The sequence below is a fragment of the Macaca fascicularis genome, chromosome 3 (assembly GCF_037993035.2).
Source record: "Macaca fascicularis isolate 582-1 chromosome 3, T2T-MFA8v1.1".
NCBI lineage: Eukaryota > Metazoa > Chordata > Mammalia > Primates > Cercopithecidae > Macaca > Macaca fascicularis.
Window position 1 is genome coordinate 49,014,538 of NC_088377.1, and position 20,920 is coordinate 49,035,457.

The window sequence follows — 20,920 nt, forward strand, 5'->3', positions numbered from 1 at the left end:
GATTCGTTCTGTCGACAGGCTGGAGAGCAGTGGTGTGATCTCGGCTTACTGCAACCTCCACCTCCCTGGTTCAAGTGATTCTCCTGTCTCAGCCTCCCAAGTAGCTGGGATTACAGGCACGCGCCACCATGCCCAGCTAATTTTTTGTATTTTTAGTAGACACGGGGTTTCACCATGTTGACTAGTCTGGTCTCAAAACTCCTGACCTCAGGTGATCCACCCGCCTCAGCCTCCCAAAGTGCTAGGATTATAGGCGCCAGCCACTGCACCCAGCCAGAAGGCTAACTTGTAAAGAGTTGGCGGTGGAGGCAGGCAAAAGTGCTTTGGATCAAATGCTCAGGGACAGACCAGCACCTTTTTTGTGCTGTGGAATGAGACTTACAGGCAATTAACAACATGAAGCTCTTCGGGGGCTTGTTAGGTGTTACTGGAACTTCGAACATACTGAGTATTCAGGTCAGGTGTAAACAGGATGGGCAAGGCTCTTCAAGGTAAAAAGCAAGGAGATAATTTCATTAACTCAGTGCAAACAGATGGCTTGCAAGCTCCTTGAGACAGGTAATCAGGGAAGGCCTCCGTGAAGTGTGATAGGCTGGGCCCTGCATTTTGGGAGATCAGAATAAGTGATGAGGCCGGGCGCGGTGGCTCATGCCTGTAATCCCAACACTTTGGGAGGCCGAGGCGGGTGGATCACTTGAGGTCGCGAGTTCGAGACCAGCCTGACCAACATGGAGAAACCCCGTCTCTTACTAAAAATAGAAAATTAGCTGGGCATGGTGGCCCATGCCTATAATCCTAGCTACTAGGGAGGCTGAGGCAGGAGAATTGTTTGAACCTGGGACGCGGAGGTTGCGGTAAGCCAAGATCGTGCCATCCGTTGCACTCCAGCCTGGGCAACAAGAGTGAAACTCCGCCTCAAAAAAAAAAAAAAAAAGTGATGAAGAGAACAATCGCTGCGTGATCAAAAACAGGCAGTAGCTGTGGCTGGAGTCAGAGAGAGGCAGGTAAGGTTGCGAACGGAGGAGTATCTAAGTAAACCTCTAATGTGGACGGTGTTTTCCACTTGCCATGACTCTCCCAAGTTCCAAAAAGGCCCCCAAACTCGACTTCCAGGCAGCTTCCAACCTGAGGCTAAGTGGATAACCCCCAGAGAGCTTTTAACCCCATTTTAGGCCTCCAAGAAGAGTCCCATTTATTAGCAAAATTAGTTTATTCTAACAAATAGTTTAACAGAAAAATACGAACTAGTCCTCCAGGGATCTTTGGGGTCTACTACGCTTCCCATCGCCTCAGTGTCCGGTGCATGAGGAAGGTGTCCTCTGAAGGGCGGGGCCGGAGTTGAAGCCGGAGAGGGGACAAACCGTCGAGGGTCAGGTGTGGAGATTCATAAAATAGTGTTTCTGGGTCACACAAGATGGTCATGTCTGGCCCCGGCCCAGGTGGCGCCTGCTGGGAGGTGGGGCCCAAAGCAAGGTTACACTCTAGGAGGAAGAATCCGGGTAAGGGGGTACATGGAGGAAGCCCCACGCCCAGACCCCATCACCTTTGGGGGCGGGGCTCGAGCCTGTGGCGGCAGGAGAGCCAATTTCTCCCTGAGCGCAGCGTTCAGAACCTGTTCCTCCGGCACCTGCAGGCTCACCAGGTCCCGGAAGAGCCGCTTGGAGCGCGGCACGTTCAGCCCTGAGAGCGCAGCGGGGGCGGAGGTGAGTGGCGCCCCTCGCTCCGACTCCCGCGCGCGGCCGGCCGCCCGCCCCCCTCACCCTCGGACACGCTCTCCTCCAGGCCGCAGCGGATCTGGAACGACTTTCTTAGCTGTTCCTCCACGGCCTTCGCGGCATCAAAGTGGCTCCCGGCTGTGGCCCGCAGCTCCAGGCCCAAGGCCAGGCTGCTCTGCAGCACGGGCATCTCCAGCTCCTGCGGCACCGCAGGCTGCGGCTTGGACCGCACCGGGGAGGGCGGCGTCAGGCGGAAACGGACCTGGGAGCAGAGGGCAGTGGGGTGACTAGGTGGGCGCGAGGCCGTCGCAGACCGGGGGCCAGCCTCCCACGCTCACCTGCCGTCGCTGCCGAGCCGCGCCCCGATGCTCCCCCCGCCCCTTCCGCCGCCCGGGGCTGCCGTGACGCAGCTCAGGGCTGTCGGGCCGCGGGCTCAGGCTCAAGTCCAGGCCGGGCTCGGGCAGTGGGGCTCGGGGTTCCGGGGCTCGGGGCTCCGGGGGTGGTCCCGAGACCGCCGTGGCATCTTCCCCGTCCGCCAACTCCAGCTCTGACTCTCCACAGCTCATCATCTTTGGAGGTGTCTCGAGGGTGCGGAGATGCGGGGGGTCGCAGGCGGTCCAAGGGTCAGGGGACACAGCCTCAAAACCTCCTCATTTTCCCCGCCCCTCCTAGACGCCGCTACCGGAAACCGTTAACCCTTTCCTTCGGGGACGGAGTCAGCAGCTCCAACCACCCTATTGGCGCTCCCAGGCGTCATTTCCCTCGTCCCGCCCCCAGGTTCCCGGCGGGCTTCCGCACTCACAGCCTTGGCACCACTCCCAAGCCGAAGTGTTGGACGCACTCACAGCCTTGGCACCACCCCTAAGCCGAAGTGTTTTTGAGGTGTTTTGGGAACGGTTGAAGCCTTACGGGTCCTCATCAGGGCCACTCCTCCTCTTGAAAACTCTGCTATGGCTGAGTTGCCCAGAGGAATCTTAGTCCGGCTAGTGCTGCGATGCCCAGTGCCCAGTGTGTCAGTCCTCATTCCTGGGGCGCCAAATGGGGCAGCATTTTTTTTTTTTTTTTTTTAGACTGAGCCTCTCTCTGTAGTCCGGGCTGGAGTGCAGGGGCGCGATTTCGGCTCACTGCAACCTCCGCCTCCCAGGTTCAAGAGATTCTCCTGCTTCAGCCTCCTGAGTAGCTGGGACTACAGGCGCGCGCCACCACGCCCGGCTAATTTTTGTATTTTTAGTAGAGACGGGGTTTCACCATGTTGGTCAGGCTGGTGTCGAACTCCTCGTGATCCGCCCACCTCGGCCTCCCAAAGTGCTGGGATTACAGGCGTGAGCCACCGCGCCTGGCAGCTTTAAGGTAACCGTCCAGTGTGCCCTGACCTCCTCACTCGGACCTCCACAGCATTTCCGGTGTTCCGTTGCCTCCAAACTCGGACCAGAGCTTCCCTGTATGAGTGCGGGCGGGGGTCCCCGACCCCACCCCGGACTCCGTCCTGGAACACAACAACTCTTGCAGCTTTTTGTGACTACTTTTACTTTCGAGAGTTCCCTGAAATACTAATTTGTATAAAAAGTAGATACCTGGAACGGGTGCGGTGGCGCATTCCTGCAATTCCAATTCTTTGGGAGGCCGAGTCGGGAAAATCGCTTGAAACCCTGAGTTAGAGACAAGCATGGGCAACATGCTGAGATCCCACACCACCAATCCCAATCTCTACCAAAAAAATTTAGCCGGGCGTGGTGGTGGTGCTCGCCTGTAGTCCCAGCTACTGGGAAGGCTGAGGCGGGAGGATCACTTGAGCTCAGGAGTTCCAGGCTGCAGTGAGCTCTGATACCACTGCGCCCTAGCCTGGGCGACAGAGCAAGACCCTGTCTCAGAAACAAACAAACAAACAAACAAAAAACTCTGTATTGTGAATTCAATGTTTTGGTTTGTTTTTTGAGATGGAGTCTCGCTCTGTCGCCCAGGCTGGAGGCTGTGGCACAATCTCAGCTCACTGCAACCTCTACCTCCCGTGTTCAAGCAATTCTCCCACCTTAGCCTCCCAAGTAGCTGGGATTACAAACGGCTACCACCACGCCCGGCTAATTTTTTTGTATTTTTAGTAGAGTCAGGGTTTCACCATGTTGGCCAGGTTGGTCTCGAACTCCTGACCTCAAGTGGTTCACCTGCCTTGGCCTCCCAAAGTGCTGGGATTACAGGCAGTAGCCACTGCACCCGGCCTTGAGTTCAGTTTTCTTCATTTTTAATGTCACTGGATTTATCCTGGGCCCTGAGCTTTTCCAGGTAGCAGAAGACTCCTAAACTGCAGAAAAGGAAATGAGAGCTCCCACCTGCTCCTTACGTTACTTGGGCAGGTTCCCTCAATTCTGCAAGCCTCTGTTTATTTTTGTGTAAAATATAAGTGGAAGTGGGTTCAGGAATCCTTTCTTACTCTTTTTTTTTTAACTCTCCAAAGTGCTTCAAAAAGGTTCAGGAATCTTGAGGCTTTCCTGGAACTGATTGATGCTCAGTCAACAGGCATGTTTGTGTACCACTTTTCATTATGAGAGTTTCCACATTGTTCATTTTATCTTTCCAGGAAGTGCTGTGGAACATCAGATAGAATGGATAGCATAGCCCATATTTTACAAAAAGGATTTTAAAGGAAGATCTCAATGGTGAAACACTAGAGGCTTTCCTGCTAAAGTTAAGAACAAGAAAGTATGTCTATTATCTCTGTTGTTCAATTGTGAAAAGAAATAGCTAGGTACAAATATAACTTTTTAAACTGGGAGTATAAATTAAAAATTTTTAATGGTGACATAGGGAGAGAATAGAATGAAAGACAAAGAGTCTAGATTCCTCTGAATATATTTTGTTTTGTATATCTGACTTTGGAAATGTACACATTTTATATGATTATATTAAAAAGTTTTAAAAAATCAGGCCAGGCACGGTGACTTACACCTGTAATCCCAGCACTTTGGGAGGCCAGAGCAGGTAGATCACTCAAGGTCAGGAGTTCAAGACCAGCCTGGCCAGCATGGTGAAACCCTGTCTCTACTAAAAATACAAAAATTGGCTGGGTGCGGTGGCTCATGCCTGTAATCCCAGCACTTTGGGAGGCCGAGGTGGGCGGATCACGAGGTCAGGAGATCAAGACCATCCTGGCTAACACGGTGAAACCCCGTCTCTACTAAAAAAAAAAAAAAAAAAAAAAAAAAAAAAAAAAAAAGCCAGGCGTGGTGGTGGGCGCCTGTAGTCCCAGCTACTCAGGAGGCTGAGGCAGGAGAATGGTGTGAACCCAGGAGGCGGAGCTTGCAGTGAGCTGAGATCGTGCCATTGCACTCCAGAGCGAGACTCTGCCTCAAAAAAAAAAAGAAATACAAAAATTAGCCAGGCATAATGGTGCACACCTGTAATCCCAGCTACTTGGGAAGCTGAGGCACAAGAATTGCTTGAACCCAGGAGGCGTATGTTGCAGTGAGCTGAGATCGTGCAACTGGACTCCAGCATAGGTAACAGAGTGAGACTCTGCCTCAAAAAATAATAATAAAATACAAATACAAAAAAATTAGCTGGGTGTGGTGACAGGCACCTGTAGTCCCAACTACTCGGGAGGCTGAGGCAGGACAATCACTTGAACTCAGGAGATGGAGGTTGCAGTGAGCCAAGATTGTGCCACTGTACTCCAGCCTGGGTGACAGAGCTAGACTCTGTCTCAAAAAAAAAAAAAAAGTTAACAAATCATGCTGTATTTTACCTTAAATTGAAAAGTATTAAGGCTGAGCACAGTGGCTCAAGCCTGTAATCCCAGCACTTTAGGAGGCCGAGGCGGGCAAGTTGCCTGAGCTCAGGAGTTCGAGACCAGCCTGGGCAACATGGCAAAACCTCGTCTCTACTAAAAAGTATAAAATATTAGCCAGACTTGGTGGCACGTGCCTGTAGTCCCATAGTCCCAGCTACTCAGGAGGCTGAGGCATGAGAATCACTTGAACCCAGGAAGCAGCAGTTGCAGTGAGCCAGGATCTCGCCTCTGCACTCCAGCCTGGGTGGCAGAGTGAGACCCTGTCACAAGAAAAAAAAAAAAAATGTTGGGGTTTGGAACAGTGTTTGAGGGTACATGGATGAAACAAGATTAGCCAAATGTTGATGACTGCTGAAGCAGGATTTTATTACTATATTTTCTCTACTTTTGCATATTCTTGAACATTTCTGTGACTAAATGTTTTTTGTTTATTTAAAAAAAGAGGCTGACGCAGCTTTGGCATGCAGGAAGTGTTGGAGCTGAAACTCAAAACTGTCCCCCAGGCCTTGGCTGTGCTGATAAATATCTAGGCCCTACAGGAGTTTGTGTCCATGAACCCAGTAAATGCAATTACTCAGCCTCAAAATCTAGTCACTATCTCATTTCAGGCCCCAACACAGATGAAAACAAGCCATTCTGTTTGCCGAGTTTACATTGCGGGTCTCCAAGAAGTGGAGTGTTCACCAGTGATTTTAAGAAAACAGGGCCTGGCGTGGTGGCTCACGCCTGTAATCCCAGCACTTTGGGAGGCCAAGGCGGGCAGATCACCTGAGGTTGGGAGTTTGAGATCAGCCTAACCAACATGAAGAAACCCCGTCTCTACTAAAAACACAAAATTAGCCGGGTGTGGTGGCGCATGATTGTAATCCCAGCAACTCGGGAGGCTGAGGCAAGATAATTGCTTGAAGCCGGGAGGCGGAGGTTGCGGTGAGCCAGAGATCGCGCCATTGCATTCCAGCCTGGGCAACAAGAGCGAAACTCCATCTCAAAAAATAATAATAATAATAATTTTTAAAAAAGAAAACAGTACCAGTGTAAGGATTGGAAGATGGAGGTGAGAGGCCTTGGGCCTGCCCACATTCTTCCTAAGTTATTTTGGCTGGCCCAGGCTGGGAGGCCAGGAATTGCTTTTCCTCTTAAAAAGAAAAGGGGACAAAAACTTAGCTGGGCGTGGTGGCGGGTATCTGTAGTCCCAGCTACTCAGGAGGCTGAGGCAGGAGAATCGCTTGAACCCGGGAGGCAGAGGTTGCAGTAAGCCAAGATTGCGCCACTGCACTCTAGCCTGGGTGGCAGAGCGAGACGCCGTCTCAAAAAAAAAAAAAAAAAAAAGTGGAGAGGAAGACAGGGCGTGGTGATTCATGCCTATAATTCCAGCACTTTGGGAGGCCAAAGCGGGCAGATCTCTTGAGGCTAGGAGTTCGAGACCAACTGGGGCAACACAGTGAAACCTTTATCTACTAAAACTACAAAAAATTACCTGGGCATGGCAGCACATGCGTGTAAGCCCCCACTTGGGAAGCTGAGGCACGAGAATCACTTGAACCTGAGAGGCAGAGGTTGCAGTGAGCCAAGATGGTGCCACTGCACTCTAGCCTGGGCAACAGCGTGAGACTCTGTCTCAGAAAAAAAAAAAGAAAAGAAAGGCTGGGACACAGTGACTCATGCCTGTAATTCCAGCACTTTGGGAGGCAGAGGCAGGAGGATTCCTTTGAGGCCAGGAGTTCAAGACCAGCCTGGGCAACATAGTGAGACACTGTCTCTATAAAACAATTAAAAATTAGCTAGGCGTGGTGGTACATGCCTGTAGTCCCAGGTACTGGGGAGGCTGAGGTGGAAGGATCCCTTGAGCTTAGCACTTCGAGGCTGTAGTGAGCTATGATCACGCCACTACACTCCAGCCTCGGCAACAGAGCAACACCCATCTCTTAAATATTATTTATTATAAGACTTTTGATTGGGTTAGACCTCACCAGTTAGAGATGCTCCTTTAGTTATCTGAGGCTGCTGAGTGGGGTAGTCCCAGACCTGGATGCTAGTTTGAAGAAAGCAAGTCTCAGTGCTGGAAGGGGTCATTCAAGGTCATCCCTGAGCTTCTGCTGAGCCAGGTGCTATGGGTGGGCTAGGTGGGACAGGAGACAGGTCAGCATCTAGGGTCCTTCAAGGGACCATGTCCTTGAGAAGGGGTAGGATGCCTCCAATCAGTGGTCCACTGCATGGTGTGGCTGAGACTGCTACAGAGGACACGAGAAGACCTGCCAGGGTTGGGGGTGGGGGAGGAGCAATGCCACCATCCCGAAAGTCACCCCCAAATAGGGCCAAGAAAGATCAGAGAGACAGCAAAACTCTAATACGACCCTCTGCAAACCCCACCTACAGCGACCCCTCACCTCCTGTCTCCTATTCTCTCTCTTTTTTTTTTTTTTTTTTTTGAGACTGAGTCTTGCTCTGTTGCCCAGGCTGGAGTGCAGTGGCCGGATCTCAGCTCACTGCAAGCTCCGCCTCCCGGGTTTACGCCATTCTCCTGCCTCAGCCTCCCAAATAGCTGGCGCCCGCCACCTTGCCTGGCTAATTTTTTTGTATTTTTTAGTAGAGACGGGGTTTAACCATGTTTGCCAGGATGGTCTCGATCTCCTGACCTCGTGATCCACCCGTCTCGGCCACCCAAAGTGCTGGGATTACAGGCTTGAGCCACCGCGCCCGGCCATCTGTCTCCTCTTCTCAAACTGGCCTATGCCTAAGGGCCAACCCAGAGACACTTCCACACTGGCCCCTGTCACATGAGACACGCTGGAAGATGGGAACGGCCAACCCTCCAGACACACACACATCCAGGCTCCTATCCCCAGAGTGCATGTTCTCATCCTACTGCATCTCGGAGGCTGGCAGGGTGAAGCCCCCAGCAGGTCAGGTAGGTCTGACATGTCTCAGCCTGAACTCATGACTCCAAACCACCTTCATCCCTTCGTCCCAACCCAGAAGGAAGAGATCCAGGGAGGAAGGCACGCATCGGGCTGCAGGCCAACACACTGACCCTGAGCCTGGCCTCCCTAGCAGGAGGCTGAGGAACAGGAGGGTTGGGATGAGCCCCATTAGGCATGTGTGAAGTCTCTGGGACATGGGATGATGCCAGCCGCTGGGATGCAGAAAAGTTGGAGGCAGGGGACAGAGTCTCATTCAGAAGAATTTGTACATAATCCAGGCCAGGTGTTGTGGCTCATGCCTGTAATCTCAGCATTTTGGAAGGCCCAGGTGGGTGGATCACTTGAGGTCAGGAGTTCAAGACCAGCCTGGCCAACATGGTGAAACCCCGTCTCTACTAAAAATACAAAAATTCCCGTATGTGGTAGCACAGGCCTGTAATCCCAGCTGCTTGGGAGGCTGAGGTGGGAGGATTGCTTGAACCCAGGAGGTGGAGGTTGCAGTGAGCCCACATCGTGCCACTGCACACCAGCCTGCATGACAAAGCGAGACTCCATCTCAAAAAAAAAAAAAAAAGAAAGAAAAAGATTTTAGCTGCGCGTGCTGGCACATGCCTGCAAATGCCAGCTACTCGAGAGGCTGAGGCACGAGAATCGCTTGAACTCGGGAGGCAGAGGTTGCAGTGAGCCGCCAGCAACTGTGTCTCAAATAAATAAATAAGAATTTGTTTGGAATCTGGGTGAGGCAGGGGAAAATGAAAGAAACCAGAAAAGCGAAGATAAACAGATTTGCAGGGTGGGGTGGAGGATGGAGAATTCAATGGAGCTGAGCACAGCAAGGAGGAGAATGTCGGGCTGAAGGCCTGAGCTTGCTGGGGAGATGTCCTTGATGTCCACACTGGGCATAGAAGACTGATTGATGCCAGTGGTTGGGCCTCAAAGAGCCCAGGGACAGGCTGGTCAGAGATAGCTGGAGGTAGAAAGAAAGGGCGTGGAGGCACGGAAGATGGGGCCATCACCCAGGAAAAGGGAGCCATGGATAGGGGAAATGTATGCAGAAATCGCCAGCCTCACTCTAGGAGGCAGGTCCTGACAGATCTCCTTAGCAGGGGACCAATGCCCAGGACCTTGGGGAGATGGATGGGGACAGGAGAAGCAGCAGATGGTCTGTTACTCAATGAGGTTGGACACACAGGAGATGTTGGGGGGTCTTGGGGTGGAGAGTGATTCCATGGAAGCCTCTGGATTGGACAGAGAGATGCTGGTGTGAGGTTTTTCCACAGTCCAAGAGAGGCTGCTAAAAGAAAAGCAGGTTCTGCTATCAGGCTGGTTGCAGTGGCTCACATCTGTAATCTCAGCCCTTTGGGAGGCCCAGGTGGGAGGATCATGTGAGGACAGGCATTCGAGACCAGCCTGGACAAGATGGTGAAACCCTGTCTTTACAATAAAAACACAAAAAATTTAGCTGAGTATGGTGGTGTGCACCTGTAGTCCCAGCTACATGGGATGATGCCAGCTGCTGGGATGCAGAAAAGTTGGAGGCAGGGGACAGAGTCTCATTCAGAAGAATTTGTACATAATCCAGGCCAGGTGTTGTGACTCACGCCTGTAATCTCAGCATTTTGGGAGGCCCAGGTGGGTGGATCACTTGAGGTCAGGAGTTCAAGACCAGCCTGGCCAACATGGTGAAACCCTGTCTCTACTAAAAATACAAAAATTACCCGTATGTGGTAGCACAGGCCTGTAATCCCAGCTACTTGGGAGGCTGAGGTGGGAGGAGGCTGAGGCCAGAGGATCACTTGAGCCCAGGAGTTCAAGACCAGCCTGGGCTGGTCAAGACCCCATCTCTAAAAACATTTAAAAAGTTAGCCAGGCATGGTGGTATATGCCTGTAGTTCTAGCTACTTCGTTGGCTGAGGCAGGAGGATCTGTTGAGCCCAGGAATTTGAGGCTGCACTGAGCTATGACTGTGCCACTTCACTCCAGTATGGATGACAGAGCGAGACCCTGTCTCTAAAAATAAGTAAGCCAGGCACAATGGCTCATGCCTGTAATCTCAGTACTTTGGAAGGCCAAGGCAGGAGGATCACGTGAGCCCAGGAGTTGGAGACCAGGCTGGGCAACAGAGAGAGACCCCATCTCTACCAAAAATTTAAGAAATTATCTGGGCATGATGGTACACACCTATAGTCTCAGCTACTCAGGAGGCTGAGGTGGGAGGATCACTTGAGCCCAGGTCAAGGCTACAGTGAGTTATGATCACACCATGGCACTCCAGCCTGGGCAAAAAGCGAGACTCTCTCTCTAGATAAATAAAAAACTATTTTTTTCTTTTTCTTTTTTTTTTTTTTTGAGACGGAGTCTCGCTCTGTCGCCCAGGCTGGAGTGCAGTGGCTGGATCTCAGCTCACTGCAAGCTCCACCTCCTGGGTTTACGCCATTCTCCTGCCTCAGCCTCCCAAGTAGCTGGGACTACAGGAGCCTGCCACCTCGCCCGGCTAGTTTTTTGTATTTTTTTTTTTAGTAGAGACAGGGTTTCACCGTGTTAGCCAGGATGGTCTCTATCTCCTGACCTCGTGATCTGCCTGTCTTGGCCTCCCAAAGTGCTGGGATTACAGGCTTGAGCCACCGCGCCTGGCCAAAAACTATTTTTTTCACATTTGAATGGACTCCTGGGAATCCAAGCTTGGAAATGAGAAGGCCGAAGCCCTTGCCTCTGCCTCCTCCCAGCCCTGGCCTGTCTCTCCTCTGTCTCCCTGGGTTTCAGTCCCAGCTCCAGTGCCTAGTGACCATGTGACCTGAAGATCATTCCCTTTCCTCTAAGAGCCCCCACTTCCTTATCTGAACACTGAGGAAATGACTGGCCTCATGTGGTTGCCCCAGCTCAGTTGGGGCCCTCAGAAGGTCGAGTCATTGTTTTTCAGGAGCTGATGAGATCATGGCACGTGTGCCATTGACCTCCGTCCTTCCTGCTTCCCCACCTTTGACTCTCAGCCTGTCCTCTCCTCCTCTGGACGACCTCTGGGACATCCTGTCCTGTTCCCATGTTCATTGTTTCTGCAGCAGATGAGTGGGATGCCGGGGATGCTGGGACATGAAAGGCCCCTGGTCTCTGCCGGTAGGCTCCGAGGCAGGGGGTTCAGACCCTTTCGCCTCGGGCCCCTGCTGGCTGGCCCCACACGTGCCCCCTCCAGCCCCAGCCCTGCTTGGTGGAGAAAGCAGATAAGGCAGGAAATGTGGCCCCAATTCTAGGAAGCTCAGAGTCCCAGGAGGCAGAAGACATGCCTCTCGCCCGCTCACTGACACCTACTATTTGCTGGGGCCTGGGAGTGGCATAGACACCTCTGAGTGGAGCCAGCTTTCACCCTCCCAGGGTGCAGCATGAGCTCTAACATCCAGGCCAGGCGCCTGGAAAGAGGATGCCAAACTCCATGCAGCCTGTGCAGATTAAACACCAGCCCCAGCCCTGTGAAGGGTGGGTCAGCTCTGCCTGGAGGATGGAAAGGCTTCCTGGAGGAAGCCCTTGAAGGAAGTAGGTGGAACAGAAACTTGCTGTTCTCCTCTCTGGGAGTCTGAGACTGCCTTTTCTTTTCTTTTCTTTTTTTCCTTTTCCTTTTCCTTCTTTTTTTCTTTTTCTTTTTTTTTTTTTTTTTTTTTTTCAGAGTCTCACTCTGTCTCCCAGGCTAGAGTGCTGGAGTTCAGTGGCACAATCTCGGCTCACTGAAACCTCTGCTTCCCAGTTCAAGCAATTCTCCTGCCTCAGCCTCCCAAGTAGCTGGGACTATAGGTGCACACCACCACACCTGGCTAATTTGTATATTTTTATTAGAGACAGGGTTTCGCCAAGTTTACCAGGCTGGTCTCGAACTCCTGACCTCAGGTGATCCACCTGCCTCAGCCTCCCAAAGTCCTGGGATTACAGGTGTGAGCCACCGTGCCCAGCCTGCCCTGCCCCTTTCTGTCTCTGTCTCGGGCCAGTTCAGGTCTGAGCAGGGCAGTTCTGCTCAGCTTCACTGACCAGGTGAATGTTGCTCACACTGCCATCCAGACCCTTTGCCTTCCTCTAGATTTTTTTTTAAATTATTTTTATTTTTTTCTTGGAGATAGTCTCACTCTGTCACCTAGGCTTGAGTACATTGGCACGATCATGGCTCACTGCAGCCTTGACCTCTGGGGATAAAGTGATCCTCCCACCTCAGCCTCCTGAGTAGCTTAGGACTACAGGCACATGCCACCACACCCAGGTAATTTTTTTTTTTTTTTTTTTTTTTTTTTTTTTGTAGAGACAGGGTCTTGCCATGTTACCCGGGCTGGTCTCAAACTCCTGGGCTCAAGCAATCCTCCGGCCTCAGCCTTCCAAAATGCTGGGATTGCAGGCTGGGCCTGCCTTCCTCTAGAGGGCAATGGGTACCATAGCTCACACCTGTAATCCCAGCACTTAAGAGAGGCCAAGGAAGAAGGATCACTTGAGGCCAGGAGTTTGAAACCAGCCTGGGCAACACAGAGAGACTCTGTCTCTACAAAAATAAATAAATTAAATTAAATTTTTAAAAAGAGACTTAACCTCACTGATGGGGCCTGAGCCCGCGTCATGACTCACCTCTGCTTCCCAGCAACCTCCTTCCTGATCCCCAAATCAGAATTCAGGAGGCCTAGGATGTAGTATTTGGCAATCTGTACAATTTCAGCAGTCACAGGAAGCAAACACAGGCTGAACCTCAGGCCCAGACTACCCTGTCCCCTGAGGGTCTCCCCCCAAACCTTCACCTTGGCAGTATCCCCATCTCTGGGGGGCTGGAATCGGAGGGTCTGGGGACCCATGAGGGAAGGATTTGGTCTATCTTCCCCTGGAGAGAGCCTCTACATGCCCAGAGAGTTGCCAAGGGAAACAAGGGCAGAGGCAGGAGGAGAGAGGTCCGGTGGTGTGAGACACATGGAGAGTCAGAAGCCCTGGGATGGGAGTGGGGTCCATCTGTGTGAGGAAGTAGATGGGGGACCCATGGTTAGGGGAGGTCTTGTGTGAAGGAGCTGGTGGGGAGGGTCTGTGTCCAGCAAAGCCCATCCAGTGGCCTCCAACCTCATAAGGTCCAGGGGATGGCCACACAGTAGGTCACCCATCATGATCCAGAAGTGTCGGGTTGCCATAGCAGCCAGGAAGCATGCATGCTCAAGCAGCTGAGGCCGGGGCCGGGCGTGGTGGCTCACACCTGTAATCCCAACACTTTGGGAGGCTGAGGCAGGCAGATCACTTGAACTCAGGAGTTCGAGACCAGCCCCATCTCTACCAAAAATACAGAAAACTGGCTGGGCTTGATGGCCCATGCCTGTAGTTCCAGCTACTTGTGATGCTGAGGTGGGAGGGTCGCTTGAGCCTGGGAAGCAGAAGTTGCAGGGAGCCGTGATTGCACCACTGCACTCCAGCCTAGATGACATGCAAGACACTGTCTCAAAAATAAAATAAATGATCGCCGGGCGTGGTGGTTCACGCCTGTAATACCAGCACTCTAGGAGGCCGAGGCAGGTGGATCACCCGAGGTCAGGAGTTCGAGACCAGCCTGACCAGTATGGTGAAACCCCATCTCTACTAAAAATACAAAAATTAGCCAGGTATGGTGGCGGGTGCCTGTAGTCCCAGCTACATGGGAGGGTGAGACAGGAGAATTGCTTGAACCTGGGAGGCGGAGGTTGCAGTGAGTCAAGATTTCACCACTGCACTCCAGCCTGGGCAACAGAGTGAGAATCTGTCTCAAAAAATAAATAAATAAATAAATAAATAAATAAAAATAAATAAAATAATTAAGGCCGGGCCCGGTGGCTCATGCCTGTAATCCCAGCACTTTGGGAGGCTAAGGCGGGTGGATCCCCCGAGATCAGGAGTTTGAGACCAGCCTGGCCAACATGGTGAAACCCCGTCTCCACTAAAAATACAAAAATTAGCGGGGTGTGGTGGCAGGTGTCTGTAATCCCAGGTACTTGGGATGCAGAGGCAGGAGAATCGCTTGAACCTGGGAGGCAGAGGTTGCAATGAGCCGAGATCACGCCACTGCACTCCAGCCTGGGCAACAAGAGCGAAACTCCTCAAAAAACTAAACTAAAAACAAAACAAAAAACAAAACAAAATAAACAAATGAATAAATAAATAAATAAATATTAAAATTAAATAAAATGTAGCCTAGACTGAGAGCAGAGCCCTGAGAATCAGGGCCCAGTCCCTTCCCCACAGGTTACTACCACAGACACACCTTGCCAGTCCTTCAACCTGAGAAAAACCTCGAAATGCCCTACACTTTTTCTACTGGTCCCCAGGCTGAGGAAAGGGCGGGGCACAAGGGAAGTAGAGAAGCTTGTTATCCTGGAAACAAAAGGATGACAAGGGGTGGAGGCTGGGTTAGTTCTAGGCTAGAGGGATAAGAGTAACTGCAGGTGGAACCTGGGGGGCCGGGCAGGATGTGAACTTGGTGGGGAAGGAGGGTTTCCACACCAGTGTGTCCTGGCCACAGAAGTGGATGAGGCAAGATTTGTTTTGTTGAGTTTTGTTTTGTTTTGAGACAAGCTCTTGCTTTGTTAACCAGGCTGGAGTGCAGTGATGCAATCACAGCTCACTGCAGCCTCAAACTCCTGTACTCAAGCAATACTCCCACCTCAGCCTCCCAACTAGCTGGGACTTATAGGTGCATGGCACTATGGCCAGTTAATTTAATTATTATTTATTTTTTCTTTCTTTCTTTTTTTTTTTTTCTTTTTGAGACAGAGTCTCATTCTGTCGCCCAGGCTGGATTGCCGTGACGCAATTTCAGCTCACTGTAACCTCTGCCTCCCAGGTTCAAGCGATTCTCCTGCCTCAGCCTCTCTAGTAGCTGCGATTACAGGCACCCACCACCATGCCCCACTAATTTTTGTATTTTTAGTAGAGACAGGGTTTCACCATGTCGGCCAGGCTGGTCACAAACTCCTGACCTGAGGTGATCCACCCTCCTTGGCCTCCCAAAGTGCTGGGATTACAGGCGTGAGCTACTGCGCCCGGCCTAAAATTATTATTATCATTTTTTAGAAAGAGGGTCTCATGGCTGGGCGCAGTGGCTCACGCCTGTAACCCCAGCACTTTGGGAGGCCAAAACAGGTGGATTATTTAAGGTCAGGAGTTTGACACCAGCCTGGCCAACATGGTGAAACCCCGTCTCTCTACTAAAAATACAAAAACATTAGCTGGGCATGGTGGCACACACCTGTAATCTCAGCTACTCGGGAGGTGGAGGCACGAGAATCGCTTGAACCCGGGAGGTGGAGGTTGCAATGAGCCAAGATCGCGCCACTGCATTCCAGCCTGGGCGACAGAGCGAGGCTCCGTCTAAAAAACAAAACAAAACAAAAAAACAACCACCAAAAAAAAAAATAGAGAGAGTGAGATGGGGTCTCACTATATTGCCCAGGCTGGTCTTGAATTCCTGGGCTCAAGCAATTCTCCCTACCTTGGCCTCCGGAAATGTCAGGATTACAGACATGAGCTATCATGCGCGGTGGAGAAGTTGTTTTCACTAGAAACTAACCGTCCCGTGGAAGCAGTGTCACCAGTGCCCACTTTATGCTCAGGAGTCCCTTTAGTGTTTAAGAATCCATCGGCTAATCTCGGCTCCTCATGGCTAATGTCGTAGGGGTGCTGGGAGGAGCGGCAGGGCCCGCGGTCAGGGTCTCAGGGGGCTCACCTAGGGAGGTCTCTCTGTTCCCGGCCATGGCCCGGAGCCCCTCTAGCAGCTCCTCTACCACTCGCATTAGGCCGTAGGACACTCTCCAGCCAGAGGCCAAGGGCGACGCGGCCTTAACGCCGGTCTGTGTCTGGCGGCGCCATCTGGAGGTCAGGGCCAAGACAACACAGGCTGTTCAAGTCCCCTGGCTTCACCGCGGCCGCCACGCCCAGCTACCCCGCCCCGCTGGCGTCCACAACTGGCCTACTACAGGTCTTACCCGCGCTTGGTGCCTCCCGACCCAGGCTTCTGCACATCTGCACCCACCAGACTGGGAAGGTGGCCAGACTAGACCGAGGGCAGAGGCGGGAGAGACTCCGCCCCCGAGGCCCCGCACCCTTCTGACAGCGGATGAGGCTGACGTCACTGGATTGGGCAGGTGTCCAGGTGTCCTCTCTCCAGCTGCATCTCCCCTCCTCGACCCAAGGGGAGTCCTCAGTCTCCCAGGCCAGAGCCTCCAATGCCCCAAGGTGCCTTCGGTGATCTCCCCGCAGTGCAGCCTCCGGGGCACTCCCCACCCCAATAAAATTCATCTCCGGTTAAAATATCTATTCCGGCAGGGCGCAGTGGCTCTTGCCTGTAATTCCAGCACTTTGGGAGGCCGAGGAGGTCAGATCACTCGAGGTCAGGAGTTCGATCCCAGCCTGGTCAACATGGTGAAACCCCGTCTCTACTAAAAATATAAAAATTAGCCGGGCGTGGTGGTGCGCGCCTGTAATCCCAGCTACTCTGGAGGCTGAGGCAGGAGAATCGCTTGAACTTGGGAGGCCGAGGTTGCAGTGAGCCAAGATTGCACCACTGCACGCCAGCCTGGGCAACAGAGTGAGACTCCATCTCAAAAAAAAAAAAAAAAAAAAAAAAAAAAAAAAAAAAGGATTCCCAGGCCCCACCTCAGTTTCTGACTTTCTGACTTTGAGGCCAAAAATCTGGTTTTTGTCCTGTTTTGTCTTCTCTGGTTTGAGACAGGCTCTTGCTCTGTTGCCCAGGCTGGAGTGCAGCCGCACGATCATGGTTCACTGCAGCCTCAAACTCCTGGGCTCAAGCAATCCTCCACCTCAGCCTCCTGAGTATATGGGACCACAGGCACATACCACCAGCTACTTTTTTGTTTGTTTGTTTTGTAGAGAATGGTGTCTGGCTATGTAGCCCAGGCTGGTCTCAAACTCCTGGGCTCAAGCGATCCTGCCACCTTGGACTCCTAAAGTGCTAGGATTACAGGCATGAACCACCATACCCAGTCGGAATCTGTGGGTTTTTTTGTTTTTGTTTTTGTTTTTTTCAGATGGAGTCTCACTCTGCCACCCAGGCTGGAGTGCAGTGGGTAGATCTCGGCTCACTGCAACCTCTGCCTCACAGGTTCAAGCGATTCTCCTGCCTCAGCCTCCCAGGTAGCTGGGATTACAGGCACCTGCCATCATGCCCAGCTAATTTTTGTATTTTTGTAGAGAAGGAGATTCACCATGTTGGCCAGGCTGGTCTTGAACTCCTGACCTCAGGTGATCCACCCACCTTGGCCTCCCAAAGTGCTGGGATTACAGGCATGAGCCACTGTGCACGGCCTGGAATCTGTGTGTGTGTGTGTGTGTGTGTGTGTGTGTGTGTGTGTGTGTGTGTGTGTTTTGTTTTGTTTTGTTTTTGTTTTTGTTTTTTTGAGACAGAGTCTGGCTCTGTCACCAGGCTGGAGTGCAGTGGCGCGATCTCTGCTCACTACCACCTCTGCCTGCTGGGTTCAAGCGATTCTCCTGCCTCAGCCTCCCAAGTAGCTGGGACTACAGGTGTGTGCCACCACGCCTGGCTAATTTTTCGTATTTTTAGTAGAGACGGGGTTTCACTGTGTTAGCCAGGATGGTCTCCATCTCCTGACCTCGTGATCTGCCTGCCTCAGCCTCCCAAAGTGCTGGGATTACAGGCATGAGCCACCATGCCCGGCCTGGAATCTGTGTTTTTAACAAGCTCTCAGGAGATTGTGATATGTCCTAAGCTTCAGAATCCCAACAGTCTACATTCCCATGCAGTGTGGCAGTGATTCTCAAACTGCAGCAGGCATGTTAAAACAGGTTGTGGGCCCCCACCCCAGGGTTTTTGATTCAGTAGGTCTGCGGTGCAGGGCCTGGAGTTTGAGTTTCTACTACTCTCTGGGGAATGTGATGCTCTGGTCCAGGACCACACTCTAATAACCATTTCATTTATCTTCCTTTTTTTTTTTTTTTTTTTTTTGAGACAGAGCCTTGATCTGTTGCCCTGGCTGGAGTCTTGGTGGGATCTTGGCTCACTGCAACCTCTGCCTATTGGGTTCAAGCGATTCTCCTGCCTTAGCCTTCTGAGTAGCTGGGACTATAGGCGTGTGCCACCACTCCTGGTTAATTTTTTTTTTTTTTTTTTTTTTTTTTGAGATGGAGTCTCACTCTGTCACCCAGGCTGGAGTGCAGTGGCATGATCTCGGCTCACTGCAAGCTCCACCTCCCAGGTTCACGCCATTCTCCTGCCTCAGCTTCCAGAGTAGCTGGGACTACAGGTGTGTGCCACCACGCCCAGCTAATTTCTTGTATTTTTAGTAGAGATGGGGTTTCACCATGTTAGCCAGGATGGTCTCAATCTCCTGAACTTGTGATCCACCCGCCTCGGTCTCCCAAAGTGCTGGGATTACAGGCGTGAGCCACCACGCTCAGCCAATTTTTGTATTTTCTTAGAGAAGACAAGGTTTTGCTATGTTGGCCAGGCTGGTCTCAAACTCCTGACCTCAAGTAATCCACCCACCTCAGCCTCCCAAAGTGCTGGGACAACCAGCATGAGCCACCACACCCAACCAACCATTTCTTTAATAATATATTTAGGAGAAGATCTATTCACTTGTGTGCTGGCTCACTAGGTGCCAGGCCCTGTGCAAGGCGGTTCACATTCTTACAAAACTATGGAACAAATATTCTATTTTCCACATAAGGAAAGTGTGATTCAGACAGGTTAATTCACTTGTTCAAGGTCACACAGCCAGGAAGAGCAGAATTTGAACCAGGTCTGTCTGAGCCCAAAGGCTGGGCTGGTTCTGTCTCCGGCAACTGCTAGTTAGCACCTCCCAGGGACTTACCTTCTTTCTGCAGGTTAACTCAGCACTCTCTGAAGCCTGAGAGGTACAGGATAGGGTTTGTTTGTTATTTTTATTTTTTGAAGACAGAGTCTGATTATATCACCCAGGCTGGAGTTCAGTGGCGTGATCTCAGCTCACTGCAACCTCCACCTCCCGGGTTCAAGCAATTCTCCTGCCTCAGCCTCCCGAGTTGCTGGGATTACAGGTACAGCTAATTTTACTTATTTATTTATTTTTTTGAGACGGAGTCTCACTCTGTCGCCCAGGCTGGAGTGCAGTGGTATAGTCTCGGCTTACTGCAACCTCTGCCTCCTGGTTTCAAGCGATTATCCTGCCTCAGCCTCCCGAGTAACTGGGACTATAGGCATGTGCCACCACGCCCAGCTAATTTTTGTGTTTTTAGTAGAGATGGGGTTTCTCCATGTTGGTCAGGATGGTCTTGATCTCTTGACCTTGTGGTCCGCCTGCCTCGGCCTCCCAAAGTGCTGGGATTACAGGCATGAGCCACCGCGCCCAGTCAATTTTTGTATTTTTTGGTAGAGGGTTTCGTCATGTTGGCCAGGCTGGTCTCGAATTCCTGACGTCAGGTGATCCACCCCCCTCAGCCTCCCAAAGTGCTGGGATTACAGGTGCGAGCCACAGTGCCCAGTCATCAAGTCATCATTTTATTTAAGAAGCTTAGGGCTCAGTGAAGGAAAGTGATTTTCAAAAGTCACCAAGTGCCTGCAATCCCAGCCCTTTGGGATGTGGAAGCGGGAGGATTGACCAGGAGGTGGAGGCTACAGTGAGCTATGATTGTGCCACTGTCCTCCTGTCTGGCCAACTGAGCAATACTCCGTCTCAAAAATAAATAAAAAATAAAAATAAGAGTCGCACAGCAAAGTAGTAGCAATATTGAGACTAGGACCAAGGTCTCTTGACTCCGAATCAACTGCTTCTCCTACTACTTCCCGCACATAGTATTCTTTATCACTTCCAAAATGACATTCCTAGCCGGGTGCAGTGGTTCACACCTGTAATCCCAGCACTTTGGGAGGCGGAGGCAGGAGGATTGCTTGAGCCCAGGAGTTTGAGACCAGACTGGGCAACATAGCTAGAACCCATCTCCACAAAAAAATTAAAAAAAGAATTGGCCGGGGCCGGGCGCGGTGGCTCACGCCTGTAATCCCAGCACTTTGGGAGGCCGAGACGGGCGGATCACGAGGTCAGGAGATCGAGACCATCCTGGCTAGCACGGTGAAACCCCATCTCTACTAAAAAAAATACAAAAAACTAGCCGGGCGAGGTGGCGGGCGCCTGTAGTCCCAGCTACTCGGGAGGCTGAGGCAGGAGAATGGCATAAACCTGGGAGGCGGAGCTTGCAGTGAGCTGAGATCCGGCCACTGCACTCCAGCCTGGGCGACAGAGTGAGACTCCGTCTCAAAAAAAAAAAAAAAAAAAAAAAAGAATTGGCCGGCCACGGTGGCTCAAGCCTGTAATCCCAGCACTTTGGGAGGCCGAGACAGGCGGATCACGAGGTCAGGAGATCGAGACCATCCTGGCTAACACGGTGAAACCCTATCTCTACTAAAAAATACAAAAAACTAGCCGGGCGAGGTGGCGGGCGCCTGTAGTCCCAGCTACTCCAGAGGCTGAGGCAGGAGAATGGCGTAAACCCGGGAGGTGGAGCTTGCAGTG

General features: G+C 51.7%; 1 protein-coding gene across 6 annotated transcripts; it reads right to left on the reverse strand.

Annotated features, from left to right (window-relative positions):
* Positions 1 to 1,191: 1,191 nt before the first annotated feature.
* On the reverse strand, positions 1,192 to 16,431 carry PPP1R35 (protein phosphatase 1 regulatory subunit 35). Of its 6 annotated transcripts, none has more exons than XM_074034579.1 (6): positions 16,379 to 16,431; positions 16,120 to 16,262; positions 3,290 to 3,364; positions 1,761 to 1,977; positions 1,544 to 1,680; positions 1,192 to 1,446 (listed from the first exon to the last, which is right to left on the reverse strand). In XM_074034579.1, exons 4-6 carry the CDS (start codon positions 1,903 to 1,905, stop codon positions 1,273 to 1,275), a joined length of 456 nt encoding a protein of 151 aa, XP_073890680.1. In that variant the 5' UTR covers positions 1,906 to 1,977; positions 3,290 to 3,364; positions 16,120 to 16,262; positions 16,379 to 16,431; the 3' UTR covers positions 1,192 to 1,272. The 6 variants fall into 6 exon arrangements, with proteins under 6 accessions (XP_073890680.1, XP_073890678.1, XP_073890679.1 ...); XM_074034577.1 differs by having other exon boundaries at positions 1,192 to 1,449; XM_074034578.1 differs by lacking the exons at positions 3,290 to 3,364; positions 16,120 to 16,262; positions 16,379 to 16,431 and adding an exon at positions 2,518 to 2,583 and having other exon boundaries at positions 1,192 to 1,449.
* Between the last annotated feature and the right edge of the window lie 4,489 nt (positions 16,432 to 20,920).